General features: G+C 38.3%; 2 protein-coding genes across 8 annotated transcripts in view; both read left to right on the plus strand.

The window, feature by feature from the left end:
* MAP3K5 (mitogen-activated protein kinase kinase kinase 5) overlaps positions 1–25712 on the plus strand; it is a 99854-nt gene extending 74142 nt beyond the window's left edge. The window contains exons 17-31 of the mRNA XM_035321106.1: positions 3570–3697; positions 4479–4615; positions 5215–5320; positions 6238–6395; positions 6879–7056; positions 8109–8129; positions 9275–9452; positions 9556–9724; positions 12402–12587; positions 16150–16255; positions 18738–18981; positions 21768–21880; positions 22690–22802; positions 23704–23780; positions 24917–25712. Coding sequence (XP_035176997.1) covers positions 3570–3697; positions 4479–4615; positions 5215–5320; positions 6238–6395; positions 6879–7056; positions 8109–8129; positions 9275–9452; positions 9556–9724; positions 12402–12587; positions 16150–16255; positions 18738–18981; positions 21768–21880; positions 22690–22802; positions 23704–23780; positions 24917–24977 — 1975 coding nt within the window. The 3' untranslated portion in view covers positions 24978–25712. The remainder of the gene's footprint in view (positions 1–3569; positions 3698–4478; positions 4616–5214; positions 5321–6237; positions 6396–6878; positions 7057–8108; positions 8130–9274; positions 9453–9555; positions 9725–12401; positions 12588–16149; positions 16256–18737; positions 18982–21767; positions 21881–22689; positions 22803–23703; positions 23781–24916) is intronic.
* Positions 25713–27477: 1765 nt separating this feature from the next.
* The window catches only part of MAP7 (microtubule associated protein 7), a 110792-nt gene continuing 110587 nt past the window's right edge, over positions 27478–27682 (plus strand). For 3 of the 7 annotated variants that reach the window (XM_035320469.1, XM_035320473.1, XM_035320474.1), the window contains exon 1: positions 27478–27656. In XM_035320469.1, coding sequence (XP_035176360.1) covers positions 27611–27656 — 46 coding nt within the window. In that variant the 5' untranslated portion in view covers positions 27478–27610. The remainder of the gene's footprint in view (positions 27657–27682) is intronic. The other 4 variants (XM_035320468.1, XM_035320470.1, XM_035320475.1 and 1 more) reach the window with 4 other exon arrangements.

Genomic DNA, 27682 nt, shown 5'->3' on the forward strand with positions numbered 1-27682 from the left:
TTGTGTATTACACGCTTTCATTATTAAGTAATCTTAATGAACCAAAATCTGATTAAGTAATCTGATGGAAGAGCTCCCATCACTCTTCTACAAAGCTGTCAGTTATATCATGGTATTCCCTTTTTTTGTAAGTAAACATTTCCATGTTGTGGAATGGTTTGATTCCAATAACTGAGAATTTGTTTTCTAGTTTTGGTCTTAGTAGTTCATAATAATTTTACCTTCCAAAAGAAATGTTGCTGAAATACAGAATATTGCTCAAGTACCTTGTGAAAAGCTCTGTCTAAAGCATATTTATAAGAAGCGTGCATACGTAGGCAGGTTCTTATAAAAGAACTTCTGAAACTTATAACTTCCGGAATCCTTTAAAACTCTGAGCCTGAATTGTTGATAAAGACATTTTCCTTTCTGTTTGAGCCTAATTTGTTATAAAGCCCCTTCACAGTAGCATAAAACATGTAATGATCTCTTTGTCCATGCTTCTTAATGCAGTAACGTTGTGTAGTGCCCTGTCTCATTTATAATGTTTAACATATAAAGTCCAAACATGTCATGTTTATTGTACTTGTATATCTTGACGTTTGTAGTGTATGGTATTCTGAATACATAATTTCCACAAATATTCCGATGAAAGTGATAGCAAGTCTACACATATATTTTCTTTGCAAATTGAACTAACTTTAAGAATAACTTGACAGTTTTAAAATTCTACGATTACATTTGTTTTTGTGGTCAAGTGTTGTGCGAGCTATTTCTTAACAGGTGAGTCAAGTGCCTGGATCTTTGAAGTACCTCTCAGATTATAGAGTATCATCAAGACTATAACTTGTGCCTCTATATTCAGAAAGCTAGGAAAAGTAGGTAACAGTTCTTTCCGTGGTCAGTAACAGGAAGATACATCCCTCATTTTCCTACTGATTAAAGAAATATTTTCATGAAGGAAGCTCTTCTGATAAATACAAACAATACTTGTTATCAGGAGGAATAAGATACTAAGTGAATACTGGTAAAATACTGGGTGTGCCAATTGGTGTATTTTTGTCCATCATTTAAGTCAGGAATAGAATCCATATTTGCAAGTTTTTTTTTGTCTTTCGCCGATTTGACTTCTTGTTTTTACTATCCTGATCTAATGGATAGCTTCTACATCAGCAGAATTTCCCATATTTTAGCAACACCTGGGGGTGTTGGTTGATAAGAAGCTAAAACATGAGCTGGCAATGTGCGCTTGCAGCCCAGAAAGCCAACTGTATCCTGGGCCACATCAAAAGAAGCGTGGCCAGCAGGTTTAGAGGCACGATTCTCCCTCTCTTCTCTGCTCACATGAGGCCCTGCCATTCAGCTCTGGGGACCCCAGCACAAGGAGAACGTGGATCCATTAGAGAGAGTCCAGAGGAGGGCCAAAAGATGATCCCAGGGCTGGAGCACCTCTCATGTAAAGAGGAGGGACAGGCTGTGAGGGACCTGGGGTAGTTCAGCCTGGAGAAGAAAAGGCTCCAGGAAGACCTCATTGGGGCCTTCCAGTACCTAAAGGAGGCCTACAAGAAAGCTGGGGAGGGACTCTGTCAGGGAGTGGGGTGACAGGACAAGGGTTAATGGCTGTAAACAGACAGAGGGTAGATTGAGATTAGGTATAAAACAGAAATTCTTCACTGTAGAAGGGTGGTGAGGCACGGGTACAGGTTGCCCAGAGAAGCTGTGGATGCCCCATCCCTGGAGGTGCTCAAGGCCAGGCTGGATGGGGCTTTGGGCAACCTGATCTAGTGGGAGATGTCCCTGCCCAGGGCAGGGGGGTTGGAATTAGGTGGTCTTTAAGGTCTGTTCCAACACAAATAATTCTAAGAATCCATGATTCCAAGAAATCCTACATCTTTCTAGAGAAATTTCTTAGGGATTTATTTTATTTGCTTAATTCTGTAAGTTGTTCAAGACTGTGTAGTTTAACAGTTCTGGGGGAAGAAGTATATAAATGTTTCTGTTGCTACTCTGAATTAATATTACTCTGGTACAACTCAGAAATATAACCTCAAATGATTTTAGAATTTCTGAATGACTAACAGGATAGTTAGAATCTTTATTGTTGTGCAGAGGGGTGTGACAAAACTAAAATTATTTTTAGTACATAGACTGAGGGCTGCAGGATCACACTTTCTTTAATGAAATACTTTTTGTTTTCTATAACATTTATATTCCAGAGGCATTTTGAGATTACACGCTTTTTTTTCCCCTCTACTTTTTAGAGTTCAGCCTCCATTTGTAGCTTGATGCTGTTCTTAGGGTGAAGTGGTAACTACTCGCTCCAAAAAAAGTGGAGCTCACAGGTGCTTTTACCCCAAGAACTTGGATTGCATTCCTGGCATTGGCACTTTACTGGCTCCAGGAAGAACTAAATCCTAGACTTGAAGCAGCAGAAAACCATCTCTTGACCCCTAATTTCCCCAGCACAAATATGAATAAATGGAAGTGTTGTTGCCAGTTTGTTAGGAGGCCAGAACGTCACCAGTATTGACTCCAAATCTGTGCTGAGAGCAACCTGCTGAGGGTGAAAAGGAAGGGGGGGAGGAGGAAATGTTCCTTCTGATTGCAGTTAGCTGCAAGGCTGAGACTGTGGTTTAATTTAGTACTCCCTCAGTATAAGCACCTGAACATGTCCTCACATGCTCAGCACTCTGCAGCTACTTCTTGAGCTGAGCAGAGAGGTTTGTGTCCAACATCTGTCTCAGCTATCCTGAAAGTATGACTACAGACATTAGTATTTTGTTGGAAGTAGCCACCAGACTCTGAATGTATTACCTATATTTTGCCAGACAAAACACAGGATCTGGCAGCTAACCTGCCAGGGCGTGTGCGACTCACCCGTGGGTGCAAGAAGAGTGTTAGGGCTGGCTCTGGGAGCATGTCAGCTTCTGAGGTAGATTTCTGGTGCTGTTCCACACCAAAGGGTCTGGACTCCAGAAACCTTGACAAAAAGGACTGCAGAAAAAGCTTACGTCTCTGAAAAATACTTGTCCTTTGACTAAACTAAATTTGAAATTATTCTGATCAGTTCTTCTGAATTCCTCTCCATGAAAAGACTCCTGATTTCTTACTTTGATAGCTATCCACTCTTGCTTTCAGTTAAGACTCCTCCTTCATTATTAGAAACTTAAACGGTGATTTGTTTTAATCAAACTCAATTGTTTACTAGTTCACTTTGACACTAGTCTACATACAACCATTTGCTCAACTGTTTATTCTCTTTGTGTTGGGCTGGATTGTAGTTCCTTTTCCACAAATTGTTTTGCCTAGGCTGTCTATGTAAATAAATGTACATTTATCACATTTTGTGTGTGTATACAATATTGCATATAATTTTTTATGTTGGGTATATTCATATGTGAATGATTTCTTCGTATGTGGTGGTTATAACCACTGATGTTAAATGTGTCTAACAGATCCTATTGTATTCCTGGATGCAGCACTTCAGCATAAATATCTTTCATGGGTCCTGAAATAGAACTTTAATTACCACAGTAAACTCAAGACTTTTTTCCTGAAGCTGAATATTGTATAAATTCTTTTCTTTCCAGATACTCCCAACCTCTGCATGAAGAAATAGCTTTGCATAAACATCTCAAACATAAGAACATTGTCCAGTATTTAGGATCTTTTAGTGAGGATGGCTTCATTAAGATATTCATGGAGCAGGTGCCTGGTGGTAAGTAGTGGTCGAGACTGGTTTGGTGATTATTTTTTCTTAACATCTTAAATATAAGACCTACATCACTGCAGAGTGATGTATTTCATGCAAGAGAAAAAAAAAAAAAAAAGAGTTCTTTAATATGTCTTTCTTAAATTAATGGAAAAAACTGTAAGGGTTTTCCAAGTGCTTGATCAGGATTTAGACGAGATGTGCTACAGATACAGCTCAGATTATTGTTGTGGCAGGTGATTGGTGGTCATCCTACTAGAAAGACTGTAGCTAGTCTCAGATGACTGAGCCCTTCTCAAGTACCTAACACAAGAGAATCATGACTGGCATTTGTTTCTGTTTGAGACCAAAGAAGTTACACCAGCCAGACATAATGAAAATCCCACTTACGGGATTTAGCTTCTTGAGATGCTGTGGATTTGGTTTATGTACAGAGGCATACGTATGTATACCCACCCTTATTTACTCTTTCACAACATTCTTCTTGGACAACTTCTCTCCAGGCATAACAGAAATGAACGCATTGACTAAAAAGGTTCTGATCTGCTTGCTTGAGAGAATATATCTGCTGCAGCCAAGGCCAGTGGAGATACTTAGACTCTTTTTAATTAGTCAGGAATTAGATGATGATGCAAGAAAGTATTTCCAAGAGAGGGTCTTTCATTATACAAGAGGTACCTACACTTGGTTTGGGATTGTTGGTTGTTGTTACTTTGCTTATCCTTTGGGAGGTAAAGTAGAAATTAATTTGGTTTTACTCTCGTTTTTTTCCTCTCCAAAATTATAGGCAGTCTTTCTGCTCTTCTACGATCAAAATGGGGACCATTAAAAAATAATGAGCAGACAATTGGCTTTTACACCAAGCAGATTCTTGAAGGATTGAAATACCTCCATGATAATCAAATAGTGCATCGAGACATAAAGGTGAGAAATTGTGGAGATTAAGCCTGGTGGTGTTATGTAACTGCATAACCCATTTATTTGTTCTGTAACTTACGCTTCCTTCTGGAAGCTATTCATTGTCACAGACTTCCTACCATTCTGAAGTGTGCATAGATAAATGAGCCGTTGTAACTTGAATCTACACTAACAAAATATTTTTTAGAAAAAATTACATATAGCCACACCAGATGTGGTAAAGTGGATATTTTTTTACTTATGTTTTCAATTATGTGATCAAGCTTTCATAAAAATGTATCAGGAGTGAAGAAGACTGGGTGGGATATGAACAGTTTCTTTTCCAGTGAGATTCTAGACTTCTAAAGTTCTTTTTTCTTTTAAAGATGTTTCTCTGTCTTGGTCTTTAAACTAAAATTCTTGTAGATGGAGAAGTTCACTTTGAGATTAAATTTCTGATAATGGGATTACAGGAGGTGGGAATGCTATTGATTTCCCTTTCTTGTCCATGCTAAAGAGCCTTAGGAAGTAATTCTTACTTATAAAAGAGTGTATTCTAGATACAAGTAATGCAAGTGAGACAAATAGCAGAGAAAAATAATTGCTCTGGATGTTCTGTTCCTTAGGGTGATAACGTGCTTATCAACACGTACAGTGGAGTGTTAAAGATTTCAGACTTTGGAACTTCAAAGAGACTTGCAGGAATCAACCCGTGTACTGAAACCTTCACTGGTATGTTCTCAGAGGAGACTTTGCTCCAACTTCCAGTATGGGGTCAGATTTCATAGCTGCTTAACTTCTCTTGTCTTCAAATCAATGTAAAAAGTCACTGGTAGAGCAAGCTAATTTAGGTATACTTGCTCTTAAGCTATGCAGTACTCAAAGACACAACGCTGCTTTGGAAGTTGAATCTGAGACAAAAAAAAAAAGTCCTCCACAGCAGAAGAGCACTGCCTTTCTTATGTCATATTTGAGTCTGCCTCTTCTATATACATAGCTTTTTCACTGTGCTGACCTTACTTTTTTGTTTCTTTCATGACTGGTTTGGGCATCCTGGCATCATCTACAAAGCTTGTCATTAACTTAATTCTCATTCTGCTTGATAATTTGATTTGGATATTAAATCATGAAATCATGCAGTGATTATTAAATAATTTCTCAAAGTGAGAAGTGACCGTTATTTTAATTACTTTCTCTGTTAAAGTTCTGTTCAAATAGAACAGAATGCTTTATCAGGATGATTCCCATCAGAAAAGAAGCCTTAATATCATCTGCTATTTGAGGTTCAGGCATCACTTCCTTTTCCATTTTGAATCCCATTCAGATTAATCTTCCTTATTTTCATCTTAATCCATATAACACAGTAAATAAAAATTACATCTAATCCAATGGTCATTGAAACCTCTAGTAATTGTCATGGTCATTGAAGAGATACAAGATCAGTACATATCAAATAATTTTAGCACAAATAACATTTTGAATAGTGTTTTGAGTTTGTTTAATGCATGAGGAAACTTCTAGTTTTTTATTTTGAATAATAGTGTTTTTGTTAACTCACCTGATATCATTCACTTCCCACTTTGTTTGTCTTGTTATTTAGCTATCACATCTTTCACGTGTGTAAATAATGATGGTTGTGTATTAAACAGGTACCCTTCAGTATATGGCACCGGAAATCATTGACAAAGGGCCCCGTGGCTACGGGAAGGCTGCAGACATCTGGTCTTTGGGATGCACAATCATTGAGATGGCTACAGGGAAACCCCCGTTTTATGAACTGGGAGAACCACAAGCAGCTATGTTTAAGGTCAGACATCTTCCTTGTACAACTCACACCAATACTTGTAAACACAGGAAATCTTGTTACTGTTTTGGAAAAGCTAGAATTATAAGGAAAAGAAGATAGAGGAAATGCTTCACTAATGAGGATTTTAAGAAGAATGAGCTGATTCAATCGAGTGGGAGTGCTGTGTGTATTTGAAGAAAGTAATGGAGCAGTAACAGCTATTCACCAGCATTTTTTCTTTTTTTTTTTTTTAAAAAAAAAAGGCAAAGAAAAGCAGTTCTGACTTTTCCACTTTGTCAGAGCCTCTCCTTACAATTGTATTTTTACATTTGATTGAATAATTACACAGTTGGCAATAATTTTGTTCCTTGCATTAATGAACTAGTTATAGAAAGGTAGTATCAAAACATGAAAACAATATACTGCATCTGGTACCTAGATGTTTTTTCCTATTTAGCATTTGAGAAAAGAACAGTGCAGAACACTTTTTCCCCTTTGTCTCAGGTGGGAATGTTTAAAATACACCCAGAGATTCCTGAATCCATGTCTGCAGAAGCCAAGGCTTTCATACTGCGTTGCTTTGAACCAGATCCTGATAAACGAGCTTTTGCTCATGAACTACTTGTAGATGAATTCTTGAAGGTTTCAAGCAAAAAAAGAAAGTCCCCATCAAAACTCTCAGGTAACTGTTGCTAAACTCGCTCTGGAATTTCTTTCTTATAAATGATACTGTTTCCTGAAACTGATTATGTAGTCTTTATGATGAAGACCCATCCTAGATGAATGTTCAGGTGTAGTCTTTTGTTCCAGTGGCTTTCTGTAGAAAGACTGTTGTAGCAGAATTCTGCTAGCAAGTTGTCACTTAGGAGATTATATTAATATTTATATTAAGGTTTAGGATAGTATAGAATAGTTTCACTTGGAATGGACCTACAAAGATAGTCCAGCTGTCACACTTCTTGGGGGTTGATCCAAAGTATATCATTAAGAGGCATTTGGATGATGCTCTTAGACACAGACGGGCACAGGGCATCAACCACTTCCCTAAGAAGCCTGTTCCAGTGTCTAGCTATTTTTCCTAATGTCTAGTCTGAACCTCCTCTGATGCAGATTTGAGCTGTTGCCATGTTGCTGTGCATCCTGTTACTAGAAACCAGGAAGAAAAGATTAGCATCTCCTTCTCTACTACCCCTAAAAGTCTTTCTGCATCTGTTTTTTTCAATGTGTATATGTTTGCATTCAAATAATATTTGTACAGAGTGCATTTTATATAACATAGTAACATGATACTGAGCATTGAAAGCTTTCTACATGAGCGAAATAATGCTTGTCCTACAGCAAATTACATTATTTTTACACACACGCATGCACACACACACACATGTTCCCTGCAATGTTTTAAAATTATGGAACGTAACTAAAGTTTTGGGAGTATGAATGACATATATTTAATATACGCACATAAAATACATTCTGCATAATTTTAGCATTTTACCTACAGGAAGAAAATACTAGGTAAAGGAGATAACATTGAATGATAGCATTTAGCTTCTATTTTACAGATTCAATTTAATTTTATATGGTAATAAATCCTATTTAAAATAAGAATTTGCACAGAGGAGAGTCCAGATGGTCCATAAAAATGAGAAGGGAGTTATTCTTTAGATAACGCTTATTTCCTTGGTTAATTTCAGCACAATTAACTTCATTTTTTTATTTGCTTGTCTCCCACAGTTCTTTCAGCTAACACAAATGGTGAGTTTTAACATACTTTTCTATAAAAACATAGCTGTGTAGATACTGTGGTTGTCACTTACTATGGTATAATTTGCCACACCAAATTCTTGCAAAGAGAAGTGGCATAATTATAAAAATAAATGATGCTTCTTAGGAAGCCCTGATTCATTGTACAAATTCTAATTAATAAAAAAAAATATATTTGTAATGCTACCTTGGCTTAATTGTCTATACAGGTGGGTAAAGCAGGCTTGAAGAGCTGAATTGTTGTTATGGGGCCAGTTTAGTGGAACTCTGAACAGGGAACCAAATGGCTGCTGTGTTGTAGCAGTAGAGCCAAACTCTGTGGAGAAAGATAACAGATTTTTATTAGGTTAAATTTGTATAATGGTGTGAAAGGGGTGGTGCAGAAGCAGAATTTGTTTGGGACCCCTTGTCAAGCCTGGCTGACGTCCTTCTTGAGGAAATACCCCAGCTAGAATGGGGGTGGAAGGTGGGGAGGGGAGAGGGAAAAAAAATTACCTTCCTGCTGAATAGAAGTACATTTTGAAATGTGGATGTATGAAAGAGGTATTTATAGTTTCTTGCAACAGTAGTTGTATGTGGTCTTGATTAATAAAAACAAAAAAGCCCCATCTCTTAGCATTCGTGTTTATTATGAATCAAAGCCTATGAACTAATTAAATTTGTACAAATAATCTGATACATAAATATATGTAACAAGATATTTCTCTTTTATTTAAAAATGCCTTTCATATTGTAATATATAAGCAAATACATTCTGTATATATAGACATATAAAAACTGAATTATTGGAATGTGCATACATGACTTACCCTATCAAAACATTTTGTTACTACTCAGAGTGCATACTGATAATGTGTGATGTGCATTCACTCCAGTGTTGATGTTCTGGAAGTAAACATGCAAAGAGCCCAAGATTTCCAGTATCTGAAGAACCTTTTCAATAAAAGCATACCTGAAGGATAACTATTCCAGAAGGACAAACGTCAGGAGTTTTTTGTTCATTTTATTTTTCATATTTTGTCTGTGTGGGGAAAGACAGGAGTCAGAATTTGTTTCGTCTGAATGAATAACCTTTTTTTGTGTTTCAGAATTGTGTTTGTGCTATTTAATTCTACTTTCTAAATATTCTTAAATAGAGTATCTTCGGAGTATATCCTTACCTGTTCCTGTTCTGGTGGAAGATACAAGTAGCAGCAGTGAATATGGTTCAGTCTCACCTGATACAGAATTAAAAATTGATCCATTCTCTTTCAAAACAAGAGCCAAATCCTGTGGAGAAAAAGATGGGAAGGGAATCCGGTCCCTTTTTCTGAGGTAAAGAGCTATCTGACATTTGTGTCAGTAGATCAGGAACATGTGCATTAGGGTTTTTTTTTTTTTTTTTTAAGTTTCTTTTCACTGAGCATCTTTCATTCAGCATCCCAGATGAAAATTTTGAGGATCACAGTGCACCTCCTTCACCTGAAGAGAAAGATTCTGGGTTTTTCATGCTGAAGAAGGATAGTGAAAGGAGAGCCACCCTTCACAGGATATTAACTGAGGACCAAGAGAAGGTGGTGAGGAACTTGATGGAAGCTTTGGCACAGGTAAAGTAATTTCAAAAGGCAACAACAGAAAAAAAAAAAAGTGGAATTTGAAGACTTATCTACAATTACCTGGAAGTTTCAAATTTACACATAGTAAAGCAATCAAAAAATATCACTTGATTAAACTAGAAAATATATGCAATATAAGCTTTCACAGTTTATTATTTTATTGGGGCTAATAAAAATAGATTCTAAAATTATGTTTATGCTGTATTAGATATGTATTTTATGTTCTTAGTACCCACTGTATGAACACCTGGATACTAGTGCTGGCTGGACAATGGCAAACATGATTTCGTGATACTGTTTTGCTAGTGTATCAGCTGAGGACTTCAGATCAACTCATGTAGTGTCTATCATCCCCAGGAGGTTGAGCTTCTTGTAGAGTTCCATCTTCTGAGTGACTGGTTTGATGCAGAGAGGGTTAGGTCTTTTGGCCTGCTCTAGCCCTAAGTTAGGTGACTGCATAGGAAAGAGTAGGGTGACTGGTAAACCCTTGCCTTGCAGCCAACCGCCACAGAAGAGGAGAGACGGGACTAGGTAGAAAATAAACTGCCGCTCTTCCTCACAGCAGCTGGGAGCCACATATGGAGGGGAGGGAAGATGGAGTAGTAGTGGGAGTTACAGCAAAATAATTGCAGAATGACCTTTTGGCGCTCCTTTGTGGGGATGATTCATTATGATGTATCAATTCAGGATGACACTGAATAAATTACAGGTCATCCCCACGCTGCTAAATGTTGCAACACTGAAATTGGATGACATGATTTTCTTGTTCCTGTTTTGTAACGCATGTTAGTAGGTAATTGACTCACTTGATTCTCAAGGCTGAGTATTGCTGGTCTGAAACATATTTGTGTGAAATGTGGCAAATCAGCTTCTAAAGATAGTACTGTTTGAGAAACTGATGGAACCAATGCAATTCTTATGCATGTACCACAGCTCAAGTAACTGGAAATTGCTGCCCTACCAAATAATAAAAAAAGGCTTCTAATTCTTGGAAAAACACAGCAATTGTCCTGGTAACTATAGAAAGTGTTGGAATAGAAGGCAATGAGAGATATGCCAGTGATCCATGCTTTGCAAGAGTGCTGCTATAACAGTTGTTAGCCACAGTTTTGTTCCTTGTCAGAGAGTGGAAAACTTGCTCAAACCACCTGAAAGTGGTAGTAACTGCAGTTAAGGGGAAGTTGAGGTGTCTACCTGTTATGCCCTACTTAAATGCCAGAAAGTACCAATAGATAGAAGCCTGACTTGCTTGTTAGGCCTCATCAGGGTTTAGGCTTTCTTTGCACTTTAGTCATAAGAACTTTTCATAAGAACAATTTCAATGAAGTGGTCGTTGTGGGTGAGGCTAGGGGAGGAGAATGACCCTCCCCAGAATAGACCTCTGTTCCCTATTAGGGAGCCATACTGGTTCCCCCGTTCCCAGCATGCCTTCGATGGACTTCGTATCTTTTCTGTGTCCACCTCTCAACCCTAATGGCTGCTTAATTATTTACAGGAAAAGGAGATCAGATACTGTAGGACAGAGGGAGGAATCAACTTCAGTATAGACTGTAGTCAGGTTAATTCTTCAAATCAAAACGGATCAGAGGTGCTTTAGTTATGTGATGTTTTACTGCTCTAGAGCTTCCTTCTTCTCCCCCTCATGCCCGCAACAAACAAATGATCTTGGTTTCATCCAGATCAGAATTAATTAACTAGTCAAAAACTGAACATTATTGGCAAACAGAGTTCTTGATGCCTAGCCAGCTGTAACGTTATTGCATAAAACCGGCAAATACAAGAGAACCAAACACAGCATGTCCTTCTGCTACGGAAATTGGTATTAGATATCTTTAGTCTCTATAAATACTTAACTTCCCTCAGGGAAAAAAAAAAAAAAAAAAAGTATTTTAATATTGCGTTTTGAACATTTAGTACAGTTTTCTATCTCTGACTTGATTTTGAGATTTGGAATAGAAATCTATGTTCAGTTGGCATAACTTTAGAGAGTAAACAGTCTTTTGCTTCCTAGTTACTCATGCTGGTTATTCTAATGAAAGCTTTTGAGCTTTTTCCTGCTTTTGTAGCTCATGCAAAAACACAGAAACTTTAAAGATAGGCACAAATATTTGTAATAGAGAAGGATGAGATTTGTAGACCTACTTTAATAACAGGTAAGTGTGAAAGTTCCATTATTGGGAAATCATGTAGGAAAGAACTAGTCTCTTTCTGATCCTTCTCCATATCCTTGACTAATTCCTTATTTTATATGTTACTTTGGGACTTTGCATGTTGTCTTTCAGAGGCAGTCTGAAAACAGTCACTTGTGGGGTATGTGGGTTTTTTTTTGCAATTCAGAGTGGTCTGTAATATCTAGTGCACAGTATATTCATATCTTTTTGCTCCTGTACAATCAGACATATATAGTGTGTATGTATACTTCAGCAACTATTGTAAAATAAAGTCAGCTTTTTTGCTAGTTAAGTCATCTGCATTAGCAGGAAGCTCAGTGGTACAGCTGTAGTTACACAGCCACTGTAACCTGGCCTGCAGTTGCACTTTAACTATATCATCAGTGTTTCTGAAAATTCATATTGCTAACTGACATTATTGGCTTAAGGACCTCTGGGTGTACGTTTCAAAAGATGGCTATGAAAACTATTTTGTTTCTTCTTTCTTCCTATACCAGGGAGCCGAAGAGCCCAAGCTAAAATGGGAACACATTATGACGCTCGTTTCCAGCCTCAGAGAGTTTGTACGGTCCACTGATCGTAAAATCATCGCAACCACTCTTTCAAAACTGAAACTGGAGTTAGACTTTGACAGCCATGGTATCAGTCAAGTGCAACTTGTGTTGTTCGGTTTTCAAGATGCTGTAAGTTGCCATTTTTAGTAAATACTTTATGCAAGAAAACTGCAAAAACCTAGAAATCAGAAGCAAACATAACTTCATCAACTTTCCTCCAGAGATACTGAAACAATAACATTTGAGAACTTTGAACTTGTAGTAACCAAACAACAATAACAAAGAAAGCAGCCCACAACCACGGTTTGGTTTGTTTGCCACGTGATCCTTTGGCAGGACGCAAACCCTGAACACAGTTGTTGAGATCTTGTTGATTAAAGAAACTTCATTCAGCACTGTTGCATAAACTTCATAATAATAAAAGCAGGAAAAAAAATAATCTTTTTTGGAAGTATTTCTGATAACTAAGATAAACACAGATAGTCAGGCTTGCCCTACATAAATGAGATTTCTTGAACTTTACTTCTTTTATAAAAACTAATGCATTAAACCACTAAAGAGCCTCAAGTAATAGCCTGTCTGCATCATAATGTATTATATTCTTATTCTAGAATTTTTGGTTAGCAGAATTCTTACAAATTAGCCGTTTTCATTTTAATGTGTAATAAGCAGGATAAGAAAGAAGAAAAACAGGATACCTTTCTGTAAGCAATTAATGTAAGTTTTGATATCCCACAGTGAGCAGCAAGCAAATAGATACAGGAACACCCTTTAAATAGCTAGTTTACCAAAAGCAAATGTTCTTTTCTTGAGTTATGTATTCAGATGTTAGTTCACAAAGAATTCTGCTTAATGATTAAGATGAATAATTGACATGGGAGGATGTAGCTGTGCTGGGCATCAATGCGTCCAGAGTGAAGTTCCGTAGTAAAAAAAAAAAAAAAAAAAAAAAAAATGACAGTCCAGGTAGGCATTTGAGGTAGATGACTTTTGACAGCTTTTTAACCTTGTGTACTATGACAAGTAACAGAGCTGTCAGGAAGGATTGCACAGCATTTAATCTGTTGCATAGACTATTCTGACAAAGCAGTAGACTCTGTGTACCAAAAAAAAAATAATGTGAAATTAATCTGTAAGAGAGGTCTCCCCAAAGGAGAGATTTCTGAGCCTTCGCTTTGAGTACACTTCAGCTCTCCATTCTGTTTAGCTTCATATCAGTACTGCTTTGATGGTTGGAAGAAACAAACATGTACAAGGTCGAGAGACCAGTTGGGGGGGGACGAGTACAATTATCCTTGTTGGGTTTCTGACAGACACTGCTGTGCATCAGTTGTTTTGTGATAACTATTTGAGTTCATGCTCTTTTTGATAAATATTTTACCTTCTTCTGTTAATCATTTTAAGTTGCTGTTTTTAAGTTAAGAATTTCTCTCCCCTTAGTATCTTGCCTATTATTTAGCTAAGATTAACCTACAAAAAGGTCAAAGAAAAAATTGCTTTGTATGTGTCCAGCCTTATTTTTTGACATACATTATGCATTCATCATAGAATACTGAAATCCAGATTTGCATCAAGACCTCAGATTATTGCACAGACTGGGGATATTGCGCTAGAAGTGAGAGGAAATGCTTCCCTTGTTCTCGGGACTTAGACTTTATTACCCTGAGATTATTACCCTGTTAATATTCAGGATATCCTCTTCAGGGCAACCAAGGAAGGGTACTTTCTGCTCTAGTCTGAATAGCTAAATCATGTTACTGTGGATTTTTGTTCTTGACAAAATTGCATCATGCTTCCGTAGTACTTAATACGCTACACTGAGCTGAACTTGTTGATGTGTTTGTAGGAGTCAGTATGGGGAGGTGCTCGGTGGCTGCACGCAGGAGCTGTGCTGCCTCAGAGGGCCGCGGGCAAACCTTTGGGGGCTTTGGGAAGCTTCTGCCCTCTGTCGGGCGCAGGGCAGGCTCCCCCGGGCTGCTGACGGCTCTCCGGCAGTGTCCAAGTGCCATCTAGTGGCCACGGGGAGCAGAGCCGAGGAGGCCTACCGAGGGGCTGTGGGGCTTTGCCGCTGGCCGGCAGGTAAACCCGCACCCCGTTGCTAGTGAGAAAACCTGTGGGTCAAGATAAAGACAGGCTTGGGGTGTAGGGTAGGAGCTGAGGAATGCAAAAGCAATAGCTCGCTACCAGCTGACTGGTGCCCAGGCAGTCGCTGAGCAATGTCTCCTTTGGAAAAACTACATTAGTTTTTGTTGCTGAGCATGGCACCGCGTGGTAGGGAGTGCCTGTATGGTCAGTGTCTTGCTATGTCCTCTCCCAGCTACTTGTGAACCCCCAGCCTGCTTGCTGGTGGGGAAGAAGGAGAAATGGAGAAGGCCTTGATGCTGGGTAAGCACTGTTCAACAGCAGATAAAGCACTGGTGTGTTATCAGCCCTGTTTTGGTCACCAGTCCAAAACATAGCACCCTACAGGATACTGTGAAGAAAATTAACTCCATCCCAGCCAACCTGGTTCAGCTACCTACATAAATTACTGTTTATTGAACACTGTTTCTTTAGGGCAGTGATAATATAATTAATAACATTTATTGCCTTCAGAAGATTTGCAAGTTATCGTGTGTGCGACTTCAATTTTCTTACAGAGAGGTTTTAACATGAAAGAAATAATCATTTTTTTCAGGAAGACTTAAGAATGAACCACCTTCTTGATGCTTTTTTTTAAAAAAACAAACAAACAAAAAAAAAAAACTGTAGTTGCTACTGTTTTTCAATAAGGCTTTGAATAGCTTCATTGCTTTCTAAATCCAAATAGATTTGTCTCTTCCTGTAACTTCTGGAGTTCTACTCGTACAGATCTGTACTTCTGACTGCTTCCATACCTGGAAAACAGCATTAAGCTGTTACGTGTTATTGCTGGATGCTGTGACTAGGTATTTCATGGTAGCGCTGTCACCCCACCTGCTGCTTCCCTGTCATGGGGGAGTTGGAAAATATCTGGAGTATCCATGCTCCATATCTAACATGGAGTATCCATAGGGACAACCAGAAATACAGCCGAGCATTGTTTGAAAGCAAGTCTGTAGAGGATTAGAGCAACCCAGTGTAGATAACTATCTCATCGGATGAAGTTACAAATAGAAGGAAAGAAGTAATGGCGCACCATACAAATGAAATCCCCTGGTTATCTAAATTATTTTCTGAATCAAGGGGGAGAAGCATTACATTAGTTCTTTGGTATTTCCCACAATTATACTTTAAAATAGTAAAGTATTGCTCAGAGCAAGCAGTGAAAACCATAACGAAAAAGTAACAAGGTTAATTAGCTTAAGTCATGAGACTTTCATAATGTGGTTCTTGGTATTTGTCATGGACTTGCATTTTTTTCCACTTTCAGTCCGTGACTTTTAAGGTTAAATAATCTTTGGTATTAGTCATCAAAAATCACCTAACACAGGAACTGGTACTTTATTTAGAGGAAAAAAAAAAAAAAGGGCACAAAATACTGTCCGACATACAGCATTGCCAACATCCTCTGTTTTATGAACATTTTCTGCATTTAGTGTAAACATGAAATAGTTTAAATCACCTGTTTGATACAACATCTTTAAGTTCAAACATTTTACACAGTTCTAATGTAAATTACAGTTTCAGACTGTTGAGGGTATAATCTCTGAACTGAATTCTCTGTTGCTAGGTCAATAAAGTTCTCCGAAATCATAACATCAAGCCACATTGGATGTTTGCATTGGACAGCATAATTAGAAAAGCCGTGCAGACAGCTATTACTATTCTGGTCCCAGGTGAGTTGTTTCTTACTACTTGGCAAATATGAATTACTTGATCTCTTTAAATGTGCTTTAAAGCTGCAATTATGATGCTTCACTTAAGAATTTGAAACCAGCAGTGACTTTTTCCTGTTCACCATCTGTTTTGCAACTTAAACACTGATAAGCGTGTTGTCCGAGTTATTTTGGAAAGTTATCCTTTCCAATATGTATTCTCCAAACAGTTCTGCAACCCGGTGAGCAGCAGCAGACAAAGGTACTCTGGGGCCTTATTTTTTTTAGGTTCATAGTAGCACAGTACTGCCTCTTGAAATCCAAAGGATGGACAACCAGTTTTCAGAAGGTGTTTTACGAAGTGCAGATTAAGGGCATGCTATTTTAAGTACTGAAAAATCTCTCTGGCTCCTCATCAGAAGTTGTCTAAAAAAATAATAGATCAAAACCTGTAGACCAGATATTGTCTTTTGAATTTTGTTGAAGTAGAATGCATAGCTTAGCTGAGGGGAGAATTCTGTATAGAAAAATAGACACCATTCTGTTATTGTTTTGCCTGTGTGCAGAGTTAATTTCTTTGCTGCATCTTAATTTCTAATATTGTGATTTTTATTCTCTATCACTGGCATTAGTAGTGAAGTTTTCAAATATATGATTTAATCAAATATATGATTTAATGCTCTAAGACTGGAGTCAAAAATACTTCAGTTCCTGTTTTTTGCAGTGGGTTAAGACTGAAATCATCAACGAGGGGATCTATAGATTCCAACAAAAGTTACAGCCCTTCCTGTTCTGCTTATTTGCCATATCCCCAATACAACCATTGAAGCATAAAGGGTTTCTTTGAGAGTTTCAAGTCATAAGGGAAAAATCTTGCTTTTGATTAGAACACTGGACATCTTATAAAGCACATACTTTTTTGCTGTATAATAGGAGCACTGCAGAATTTCTCCTTGATGAACTCTTATCCCCATGCAGCCAAGTATCAGCATTATTGGTATCAGGTCAATCTTAAAATTCCCAGTGCCCCAGTAGCTTTCAGGTGACGATCATCCACCTCTTCCCTAATTGCATTACCGTACTTCTGATTGCTTCCCCTTGCTTGTCTGATCTTTTCTTTGTGGTTTTTCTTCCATGAATGATGTGAAGATTTGTCTCTGTGTTTAAGACTTTTAAGAATTGTGGGATATTTCTGGATTAGTAAGAAACAGATGTCATATACTTACACTTACTGGTGCTTGCTCTACAATGGCAAAATTAACTTCAGTTCCTAGTAGTGTGATGTAAAAATTTAAAACAAACATAGATGTATTTGCCTGGTATGAAAATAATATTTGTGGAACAGCTATATAATTAATCTGCTTTCTTCTATGACGAGATGACTTGAATCAAGGCATGAACACCCCATTTGAAACGAAGAGGAATTTGGTTGTTAGTTCTTGAGCAGAAAGGACAAAAACCCATGAAACAAGTGTGATTTTTCTTTTAAAGTATGTTTTGATGAGGAAACTAAAGGGAGTGTTTTAAGGAGCCACAATTGAAGGAAGGAAGGAGGATTTATATTAAAGGGTTAGAATTAACAAACAGATGTTGTTGCAGTAACAAGTTTTGTAGAAATATAAGATCTTGTGTGCAGATCTTCCATAGCTGTTAAACTCTGGTAGGTAGTTTTAACAAGGAATAAGAGAAAACAGAGTATATGTGTAGCTTGGTGTCCATGGTTTTGTGGATGTATATTACTACACAATAGGTAGTGTTCTCTCTGATAACTGGGGGAGAGGAAGTGTGCCACTTTCATTGTTGGAAAAGGTCTGTTTATTTCCTCTGTATATTTGGATACATTTTTTTTGTAAGCTGGATACTCCTCTAATGAGAGGCTGCTAAATATGCTAAAGCAGCAACAACAAGAATAGCTGGATATAATAAATGATTATTTACTTAATAAAACAGCTAAGGTCAGACACATGAGAAATTGCACACCACCGAGAATAGAATAAAACAAAAGAGTACTTGTGGTGCTGCATGGAGTACTTCAGCTTAGTACCAGAAAATAGATTTGAGGATTACCTTAGAAAAAATTCTAAAGTTTTCGAACTCATGGACAGCTGCATTTGAAAGACATACAGATGTTGTTCTTGATAGCTGTAACATAATTCTAATGAAGTAATGTGGCATAAATGCATATTATTAATAGAAGTGTTAGTATGGTAGTTCAGACCTCAACTACCGTATGGAGTAGCAGTCATTCACCAAAAATAAGAGAATAGCAGTGAACTTCCCATGCAATTCAGCAAGTCTTCGATCAATCCTTGCAGTAGACAACAGGCAGCATTCATACTGCAAGTTCCGATCAAATGCAGTATTCTTTGCTCTGTGTGACCTTACATTGGGTGAATAATAATATTTGAGAATTTGGGGATGATCCCTAGATAGTCACTTAGGCATGCTCTTGTTTTAATGTTTGTCTTCCATGTATTTTCCTTAATTTTAATATTTCTAACAGAATTGAGGCCGCATTTTAGTCTTGCATCTGAAAGTGATGCAGCAGATCAAGATGATATCGAAGTTGAAGAAGATCAAGATGACCAGCCTCAGAATCAAACTATCCAACAGCCTTGCATTGTCATGGAAGATGCAATAGCTACCTCAGGTGTGAGCACACTCAGCTCTACGGTATCCCATGACTCCCAGGCTGCTCACAGAACTCTGAGTGTACAGCTGGGCAGGCTAAAATTAGAGACTAACAGGTAAGTCTGGACATCAGGAGACACTAATCTACTGGAGACTGTATATATCGTTTTGCTTTTGAGATGCATATTCTAGAATAGTAGCAACAGTGTCAAAATTCCATAGTACTGCAACTCATTCCTTTAAATGATGGCCATTGTGCATGACCAGTCACAACTACACATTAATTTTATTCATTTCAGAATGATAGTGATGGAAGTTGAAGTCAGCCTTGATTTCAGGTGCCCTTTCAAGGAAGGTCTGGAAAAGCTGAGCTTGCTGCCAAGTTTCTGCTTTTTCTCTCCTTCATATGCTGTATATGGTTGATGAATGGTGTTATGCTTTGTTTCCATCATGGCAGAACTCACTGTTCTTTTCTGTAGTTATTCTTGGAGAACAAACACAAGCTAGTCAACAGCTGCACACGAACTGAACAAGGGAACTTTGAGATGTTTTGTGTGCAGAATTCACTGCAGCAGGATCTGTGTTTACAAGCGAGTATTACATTTTTCTTTAAATAACAAACACCAATCTGTTCATCAAAGAAAAATTGAAAAATGTGTGTGTTCAAGTGAGTGATCCAGAAACTGGATTTTTCAGAAACAAATATTCTACTTTCACATAGAATAGATTTTTTTATTTTCTTAAATAAAAACAGACAAATATGATTCCCACTATTTTATCCAAATTATAATTTTATAAATATTTTTTTCATTAAAATATACCAGATAGTCTGTGTAGAGCAAATATTTTAGCCTTTGCAGCACCTGACTTTGGACACTGCATTTCTCACTGACCTCGGTAAATTTTGAATATGACCTTGATAGGAGAACATATCTTCAATAACACAGTTGTTATGCTGCCAGCACATTCTGCGTACTTATTGACCCAATTTGAATGGAAATGTTAAATTGCCATTTACTTTTAAACGTGTCCAGGAACTTTGCCATAGAGTACTACGCTGTACAATATTATTTTTAATAGAGTACGAGTATTTTTGAGTTCTCACATTACAATTCGTTTTTTAGTTCTTGATGGTCACAGAAATATTTTAGTTTACCTTACTGATATACGTAAAACCAACATCAAAAAAATTGCTTGGATTGCTTCACTTTCTCCAGCATAAACTTGGGAAGTACTAGCATCAGAAGCGATCAATTTGTCAAGGTATTGTTTCCTAGCACCTTGCTTTTGTAAATTTCCTAAATGCAAAGCCTTTGACCAAATAATCACATCCTGTCATTCACACAGAATTCTTGAGTTAAATAATATGGGCAGTTGTTTAGTTTAAGTATTAATTAAAGCTTCATTGGCAGAAGCAGCAAGTAGTTACCAAGAGAAAATGGTTAATTATTTTTATTGGCCCCATAGGCCTTCTTCAACCAGAATGGGTAGAGGAGGAATAAATTAACTGAAAGTTGGCCGCACTCCTGTCTGCAGAATGTTAAATTGCTTTGAGACTAACCAAGCTGTGAGTGTATAGAGAGACAGAGCAGGACTGTTCACGTGCAGGGCAGACTTTTCAAGAACTGTTATCTCAGGCATGGAAGCACTCAAATGCAGTGATGCTGCTGGTAGGCCTATGTGCCCTCCATATCCTGAAAAGTAGCGATTAATGCTTTTACAAAGGGATTATATCAGAAACAGTTTTTCTCTGCAAATCCAGGGTACATCTGTGGCCTATTCTCTAGCTGAATTCCAAAATGTTCCCACCTTTCAGTGTCCTAGAAGAAGATGCATTGCTTAACTGACTTAAAAGAAAATGGTACTGAAACAAACAAACAAAAAGTACTAAACTGGAGCAGTTAATGTATAGTTCTCAGGCTGACAGACTTCAAGTAAGGGATGTGATTCTTTCAAGGCAGAACTTTCTAAGACTGGAAAGTCAGTGATAGGTTTATGAGTTATAACATACACATATGTTGTCAAGGTCTTTAACCAAGTTTCTAAGTATATTTTGTTCACAATTCCTCCTTTATGCTTAAAAGAAAAAAAAACACTTCTAAAATAACAAATTACTACAGTCGGTTTCACATCCAAATTTTCCGTTGTATTCTGATTATTTTCCTTTGATCAACTTGGTGTTGGCCACTGAATCTGTTCTTTTCTCTGGGTTTGTGTTATGAAGGAAGTTAAACTTGGGTTCCAATTTGTTTCTGATTTCTCAAAAGTAATTGCTTAGGAAAGGACAAAATGTATTTTCCCTCGTCTTTTCTTATTCTTTGCATAGCATAGGGGGGTAGGTACAGGCCCTCTAGTACGTGAGGACAGTCCTCGTGTGGATTACAGTGTATCTTCCCCATTTAAGAAATGGAACCATAAGTTTTTGCCACGCTTTGATCATGGCTCCATCCTTGCCATACTTTTAAAATCTCTGCAGGAGAGATCCGAATTGGCCTTTTGCCTTCCATGGGATGATGTGACAAAGTTTAGCCCTTGGCTCATGAAACACTTTGATAGTTGAGAAGAACAAACATACAGTTTTGTTTAAAGCTGACTGCTAGCTGTAGAAATTTTACTGAAATTTTCTATCATACCACCTGTTCAGTGGGTGTATGTGTACATGGAGACAAGGTACTTATTTTTTGTTGTTTGAAGAGCTCTAGTTTTAGAAACCAGACCAGTGGATGTTTATAACTGCATGTATGTTATAATAAATCTATAGAGGCAGGATGTTTCTGTGAAGAAATGAAGAATTCTGCCCGTGTCTCTGTCAAGGTTTCCAGTTTAAGTTTAGTAAGAGCGTTGCTTTCCTGAAAAAAATGAGACTAAAGACAATGTGTGCTTTCTTCCCATTTCTTCATAGGTTATTGGAGGAATTGGTTCAAAAGGAGAGAGAATTTCAAGTCCTCCTACATCAAGCTATAGAAGAAAAAGATCAAGAAATCAAAAACCTGCGGCTTAGGTCACAGCCAATAGGTAAGTGAGAAGAGGTTTCAAAGAAAAAATTCACGCTAACAGCAGATGAAGACAGTGACAGCTAAATTTCTGTTACTTTTATCGAGCCAGTCCCGGCAAAGGTATTTTATTATGCTGCTTTTGGTAGGATTTTCTCTGAAATAAGAGTGCGTGTTGAAGGAACAGATTACTGGATTTTATTCACAATAAAAGGAATTGTGTAATTTAAATATTTTTGATTGTGATTGTTACATTAAGAGTCCATGAGAATGTAATTGGTGAGATATAAGTACAACATAAAGCTTACTGAGTTTGATCTGTATCTGCCTTGAAGAAGGTGGAAGTGCTAATGCAGTTTGTTTCAGTGTAATGTGCTTCAACAAAGTGTCACTTTCCAAAAGCAGCTGATCCTGTCCAAGGCATTGCCTACGCACCAGCTGTTTGAGTTACACTGCATGTTTTCGTTAAATACGTGAGAACCTCAGTGTAGACACAATTACAGTGATACTGATTTGCTAGTAGTCATTTGCTGAAGAGGACAGAAAATGCATCTGTACCAGATGTACACACTAGTTTAACTGCCTTCACTTTGGATCCCAAGATTACTTCTGAGTAAAATAAGTAACCATAACCAAGCAGAGTGATTGTTGTATAACTGTCTGAGCTGTAATTGGGTGTGGGCTACAGGGACAGATATCTATAGGGATACTGATATTCTAAGCTTGGAGGGAAAAGTCACTGAAGACAGTGCTTTAGCATTAAAAAAAATAAATAAAGGACAGGAGGTTGCTTTGTCAAGACATTCTTTTCTCAAAAAATACTTGTTCTAGATATTCCTGGATTGTCTGTCTGTCATCGTCATTCCACTGGCACCGGGACTGAAGACCCTGATCTCATAAACTGGTTGAGTGTTCAAGGAGCTGATGAGGCCACAATAAACAAGGTGAGCATGGTGCTTCCTGTTTGCCTTGTCACACAGCTGTCACAAATCATGAAATCAGTACTGTTTTTGAGACTGAGTGCAAGAGCACAGATCATTTTTATTACTGAGCACATTTTGAGAGGTGAGTCTCTTCTCAGAGGAGAATAAGGCATGAACATGAAAGCCTTTGCTAAAAAATAAAGTGTGTTTATAATGTCTATAACTGACTACAAATAAGAGAATAAATTGTACTGCTAAAGAGACAGTATTACTTTGGTTCATAATTTTTCAGTCTTCACACATTGTGGTAGTTCCTACTGATTATAGCCTGGGTAAAGGGTACATGTTCACCCTTAGGCAACTGTGTTAAGTGAAATCTCCTGAATTAGATAGGTCTGTTCTGCAGCAAAGGATATATAATTTAAGAGGTGTTGAGCATCTCAGAATTACACCTGACTTAAGAAAACCTGCATGTAGTTATCACACATGTAAATCAGTTCAAAGGTATCTGGAAATTAAAGTACACTGAATTTAGATGATGCTTTTGAAAAAAATGTAGGTCTTACATTTCACCTGTAAGGAAATTAAACCAACAATAGTTATGCTCAAATGCGTGTTCATTGAATTCTGATTGAGGTACTAGTGATGACAATAGAAATGCCAGTTGACAGAAGTTGTGAGTAGCTGTGGAAGCATTACACATTTAGAATAATGCATGGTATGTCAGCATGGAGTATGCTGCATAAAAATTAAGCAGTTTCACTGTGTTTCTATAAATATGGATTAATCTGTTAGATGTACCACATTTTGGCCCAATTTTAGATTTCTTCCAGACCCCTGTTTTTAAGGGCAGATAGTATATCAAGCTTAGAAAGATGGATTAGTTTTCTAACCAAATGTTCGTTTAAACTTGTTTTTGTAGTTCTTGGCTGAAGACTATACTTTAATGGATGTTCTCTGCTATGTTACACGAGATGATCTGAAATGTTTGAGACTGAGGTAATATTTCACATTTAAATGAACTGCGCTGAGCTGGAGTGTGCTTTGTTACAAAAGACAATAACTGATGCTAACCTTCTATTGGATTGTTCAGCATAAATTTAAAATAAGTAACACTTTACAATATTTCTTGTATCCTGATGCATTTGTGATTAACAAGTGATAGTGCTTACATTTTAGAAGTAAGCTTTTATATTACAGGCAAGCAAAGGAAGTTTTTTTAGTAAAGCTTTTGCCTTGCACCTGGACACGCTAGAAGTCCCACTAAAACCTTACTTTTATTTTAAGATTGAGATAGCAAAATCTGCTGTAATTAATCATCCTCACAGAACTGCAGAAATATTCATGGACTACAACTAACACTAGATTTCAGCTAGTTATACCAGGTGTGTATGTCACTGCAGGACCAGTTAAAGTAGAAATGATATAATATATCACTGAGTGTTCCCAGGCAGTTTTAAATTTCTTTAAAAATGAAAATTGGTAGGTGGTGAGACTTCCTTATAATTGATGCTTCCATAATGTTAGAAGTCTGCTGTGGGTTATATTCTCTTCTCCGATCTATTCTCCTTAGTCACCAGTGATAGGACCCACGGGAATGGTGTCAAGCTAAGGCAGGGGAGGTTTAGGCTAGAGATCAGGAAGAGGCTCTTCACTGAGAGGGTGGTCGCACACTGGAACAGGCTCCCCAGGGAAGTAGTCACCGCACCAAGCCTGTGGGAGTTTAAGAAGCATTTGGACTGTGCACTGAGTCACATGGTCTGAATTTGGGGGTAGACCTGTGTGGTGCCGGGAGTTGGACTCGATGATCCTTATGGGTCCCTTCCAACTCGGGATATTCCATGATTCTATGATTATGTAGGTCCTTTGGATGAGAAGTCTGCATTCCAGAAAGCAAGCATCTGAAAAGTCAAAAGATTACCCTGTGCTGTAATCAGAAAAAGACTCTGTTCTCTCTTCGAGTGTGTTGAATTTCACCTTCGATCAGCTTCTGTACTGAGTAGTAGAAGCAGAATTTCATTGGTTCGAAACTAGAACAAGAAAATCAGAATGCACTTGAATTGGAATGGAATGCTTTTGGGCTGGAGAGTATTCTTTTACCTGAGCATCTTTATGATTTTTATTTCTCTTTACAGAGGAGGAATGCTATGCACCCTCTGGAAGGCCATTACTGACTTTCGAGAGAAACATGCCTGACACTGAAATCTTTCTTCGCTTCTCTGCAGAGAGGAAAAGGTTTCTTTTCAGCACAGAGCAGGTGTGCTGTCAGAAGGACTGTTGCACTTTAATCCAGTATTTGTTTACCAATGTTAAAAACACTGCAGCTTCCCGACTGCTTTTACGCCTATAATCCATAAGGAATCTGTAAACAACCTGCAACATTATTTTACTTTACCTGTTTATATTATACATGCAAGTTTTTCAAAAATTAAGGAAAAACAAAAATTAACTCACGAAATATTGTACTTAATGTAACCAGATGTTAATTTCACAAACTGATGTAAGATTTCATGTGACTGTGCATCACTGGAACAAAACCAAAATGTGACAACTTCTCAAGTCTTTTTCTTTGTAATGCATCTCAGTAATCTGTAGTAGAAATTCATAATTTCAATCATAATTAGATATTTTTCTTTTAGTGTGCAAGACCTAAAAGTAATTGTTTTTACCTATTGCCCTACATAGTTTAATATTGTTTATTTTTGGTAACTTAAGTTCTATGGTGCATTTGTTTTAGTTGTTTATGTACTACTGAACTGTACCAGTTGCATACACCTCAACCATAGTAATGTTAGCTTGTTCTAAAGCTATCTGACATACACAGTTGAAAATAAAAGAACCTACGACTTGCTTTTTGCTACATTTTTGAACTTTTAAAATAAAGGTGTAGAACTGGAAAATGTTGGAATAAAAAAAAAAAAATCACACTGAGTATCAAGGGAACCTTTCTGACACGTTAGTTACCGTGATTTGATTTTGACAGTCATAGGATTGAATGTTTTCTCAATACTCCAATTAGATTGAAGAGGAAACCTGACACTTTCCAGCAAAACATAATTCTCTGGGTGCTCAATTTATTAAATAACCATCCACCCTCAGTGCATGGAATAGTAATTCTGTTTTCTTTCACTTTGTGATTTTCTTCTACTTAGTGATTTGCCTTTTCTCACGCATCATGAAAAGGGATTGTGGATGTTCTGTATCCATCAATGCTGATCATCACTCTGGCATTCCAGTGCTGGCTAACGTCAGATACTTCTGGGGCAGTTGTAAATAGGACTTGTCTGGACAGAACCTGCTTCTTTCTTCATAAGCCTTGGTAACTGGTGAACAGCTTAGGCCCTGAATGTTTCATGTCTAGCAAGTACTTTAAAAGAAAAATGAGTATTTTTTCTGAACATAAACATGCTGTCCTGACCTATCTGTAGTTAATTTTCCTAGGATCAATTGTTTTCTGAAAAACAATTATGTATATAATAATAAAAAAGTAGGAAGAGCATGACACAGTAAAAAGATATGGCACAGTATCAGCCCATGACTATTGCAGCTTGAATACCTCTGATTTTTTTGCAGCATAAATAGCATAAGCATTACTTTATTTGTGTTCAGGGTTTGAAAGCATGTAGCCTGTTCTCCATTATCTGTGACTCAGGATGCTCAGCAATGCCAGCTATGTATAAGAGAAGGGAGTGTGATCATTTTAATGTCTCCACAAGACCTAGCCTGGCACCAGCTGGGAATAAATTCCTGTGGTTTGCTGCTGGCCTCACCAGACCTGCAGAGCTGCTCAGCTGATGATTGGTCTTGTGTTCTCTCCTGTAAGGCTGTACTGAGCCTGCATGGCTATCCTGAGCCATCCATCCTACTCTCATCCTGCTTGAGGGCCTGTGCTTCCCTGAACAATGTAGCTTACCCACCTGTGTACTAGAGCTGTGCACAATCAGGAACGTATATGGAATATCCCTACCATGTGCTTCAGGCCACCTCATATCCCTTGTTCCAGACACGTGGTAGTTTTTATATCACACAAACACTTTGGGACAGGGTCTATCAGACAGGCCAGCCTGGGAGCCCTGAATATACCTATTGGCACATACCTACTGACCACAACTGAGAGATGTGGGGTTATGTTCTGAGGACGTGGTATGTGCAGGAGGGAACCTTTTGATTATGAGACATACTGCTCCCTTTGAGCTTAGTGGTCTCTTGGTCCTTGGCTACTAGTGTGGGAGTTTCTTGTAGCTTTCAGCATCAAGCCCAGCCTGTGCTTGTATTGCAGCACCATCCCCCTACCCAAAACCAGCAGGGCATGTTTATCACCAGCTCTTGATTTAGCGACCCAGTGACTCCTGGTGCAGCAGAGCATTCATCCTTTCTGCCCCTGTAAGACGCCTTTTGCCCCAGACTTAGCTCTCTAAGGGAGGAGGACTTTCTGTTTGCTTCATCCAGCACAGCAAGTCATGGTATTTGCACCTCTACATCAGCTTGTCTTGATGTACGTCGCAGCTGTGTGCTGTGGGTTCCCCTATTCATTCACCTTATTTCAGCCGTGGTTTTGCAGATTTGTACTGCCTACACGTAGACACAAAATGCAACGGGGGGAGGGAGGGGGGAGAAAAACAAACAAAAAGAAAACACCGTGAAAACACAGACAGGTCAACCCCAGCCGGGACGGGGGGGAGGGAGCCGCCAGCCCCCGCCTCGTCCCCGCCTCAGGAGGGGCCGGCGGCCGCTCTCCGCCCTCACCTGCCCCGCGGGGCCGGGGGGCCGCGGCGCCCTCACCTGCCCGGGGCGAGGCGTGGCGGGGCGGCGCTCGCCGACGAGCTGACATGGCGGAGGCCGCGGGCAGGAGCGGCGGCTGCCGGCGCCCCCCAGGTGAGGCGCGGCGCGGGGCTCGGGGC

This window comes from Oxyura jamaicensis, chromosome 3, assembly GCF_011077185.1.
Source record: "Oxyura jamaicensis isolate SHBP4307 breed ruddy duck chromosome 3, BPBGC_Ojam_1.0, whole genome shotgun sequence".
NCBI classification, from domain to species: domain Eukaryota; kingdom Metazoa; phylum Chordata; class Aves; order Anseriformes; family Anatidae; genus Oxyura; species Oxyura jamaicensis.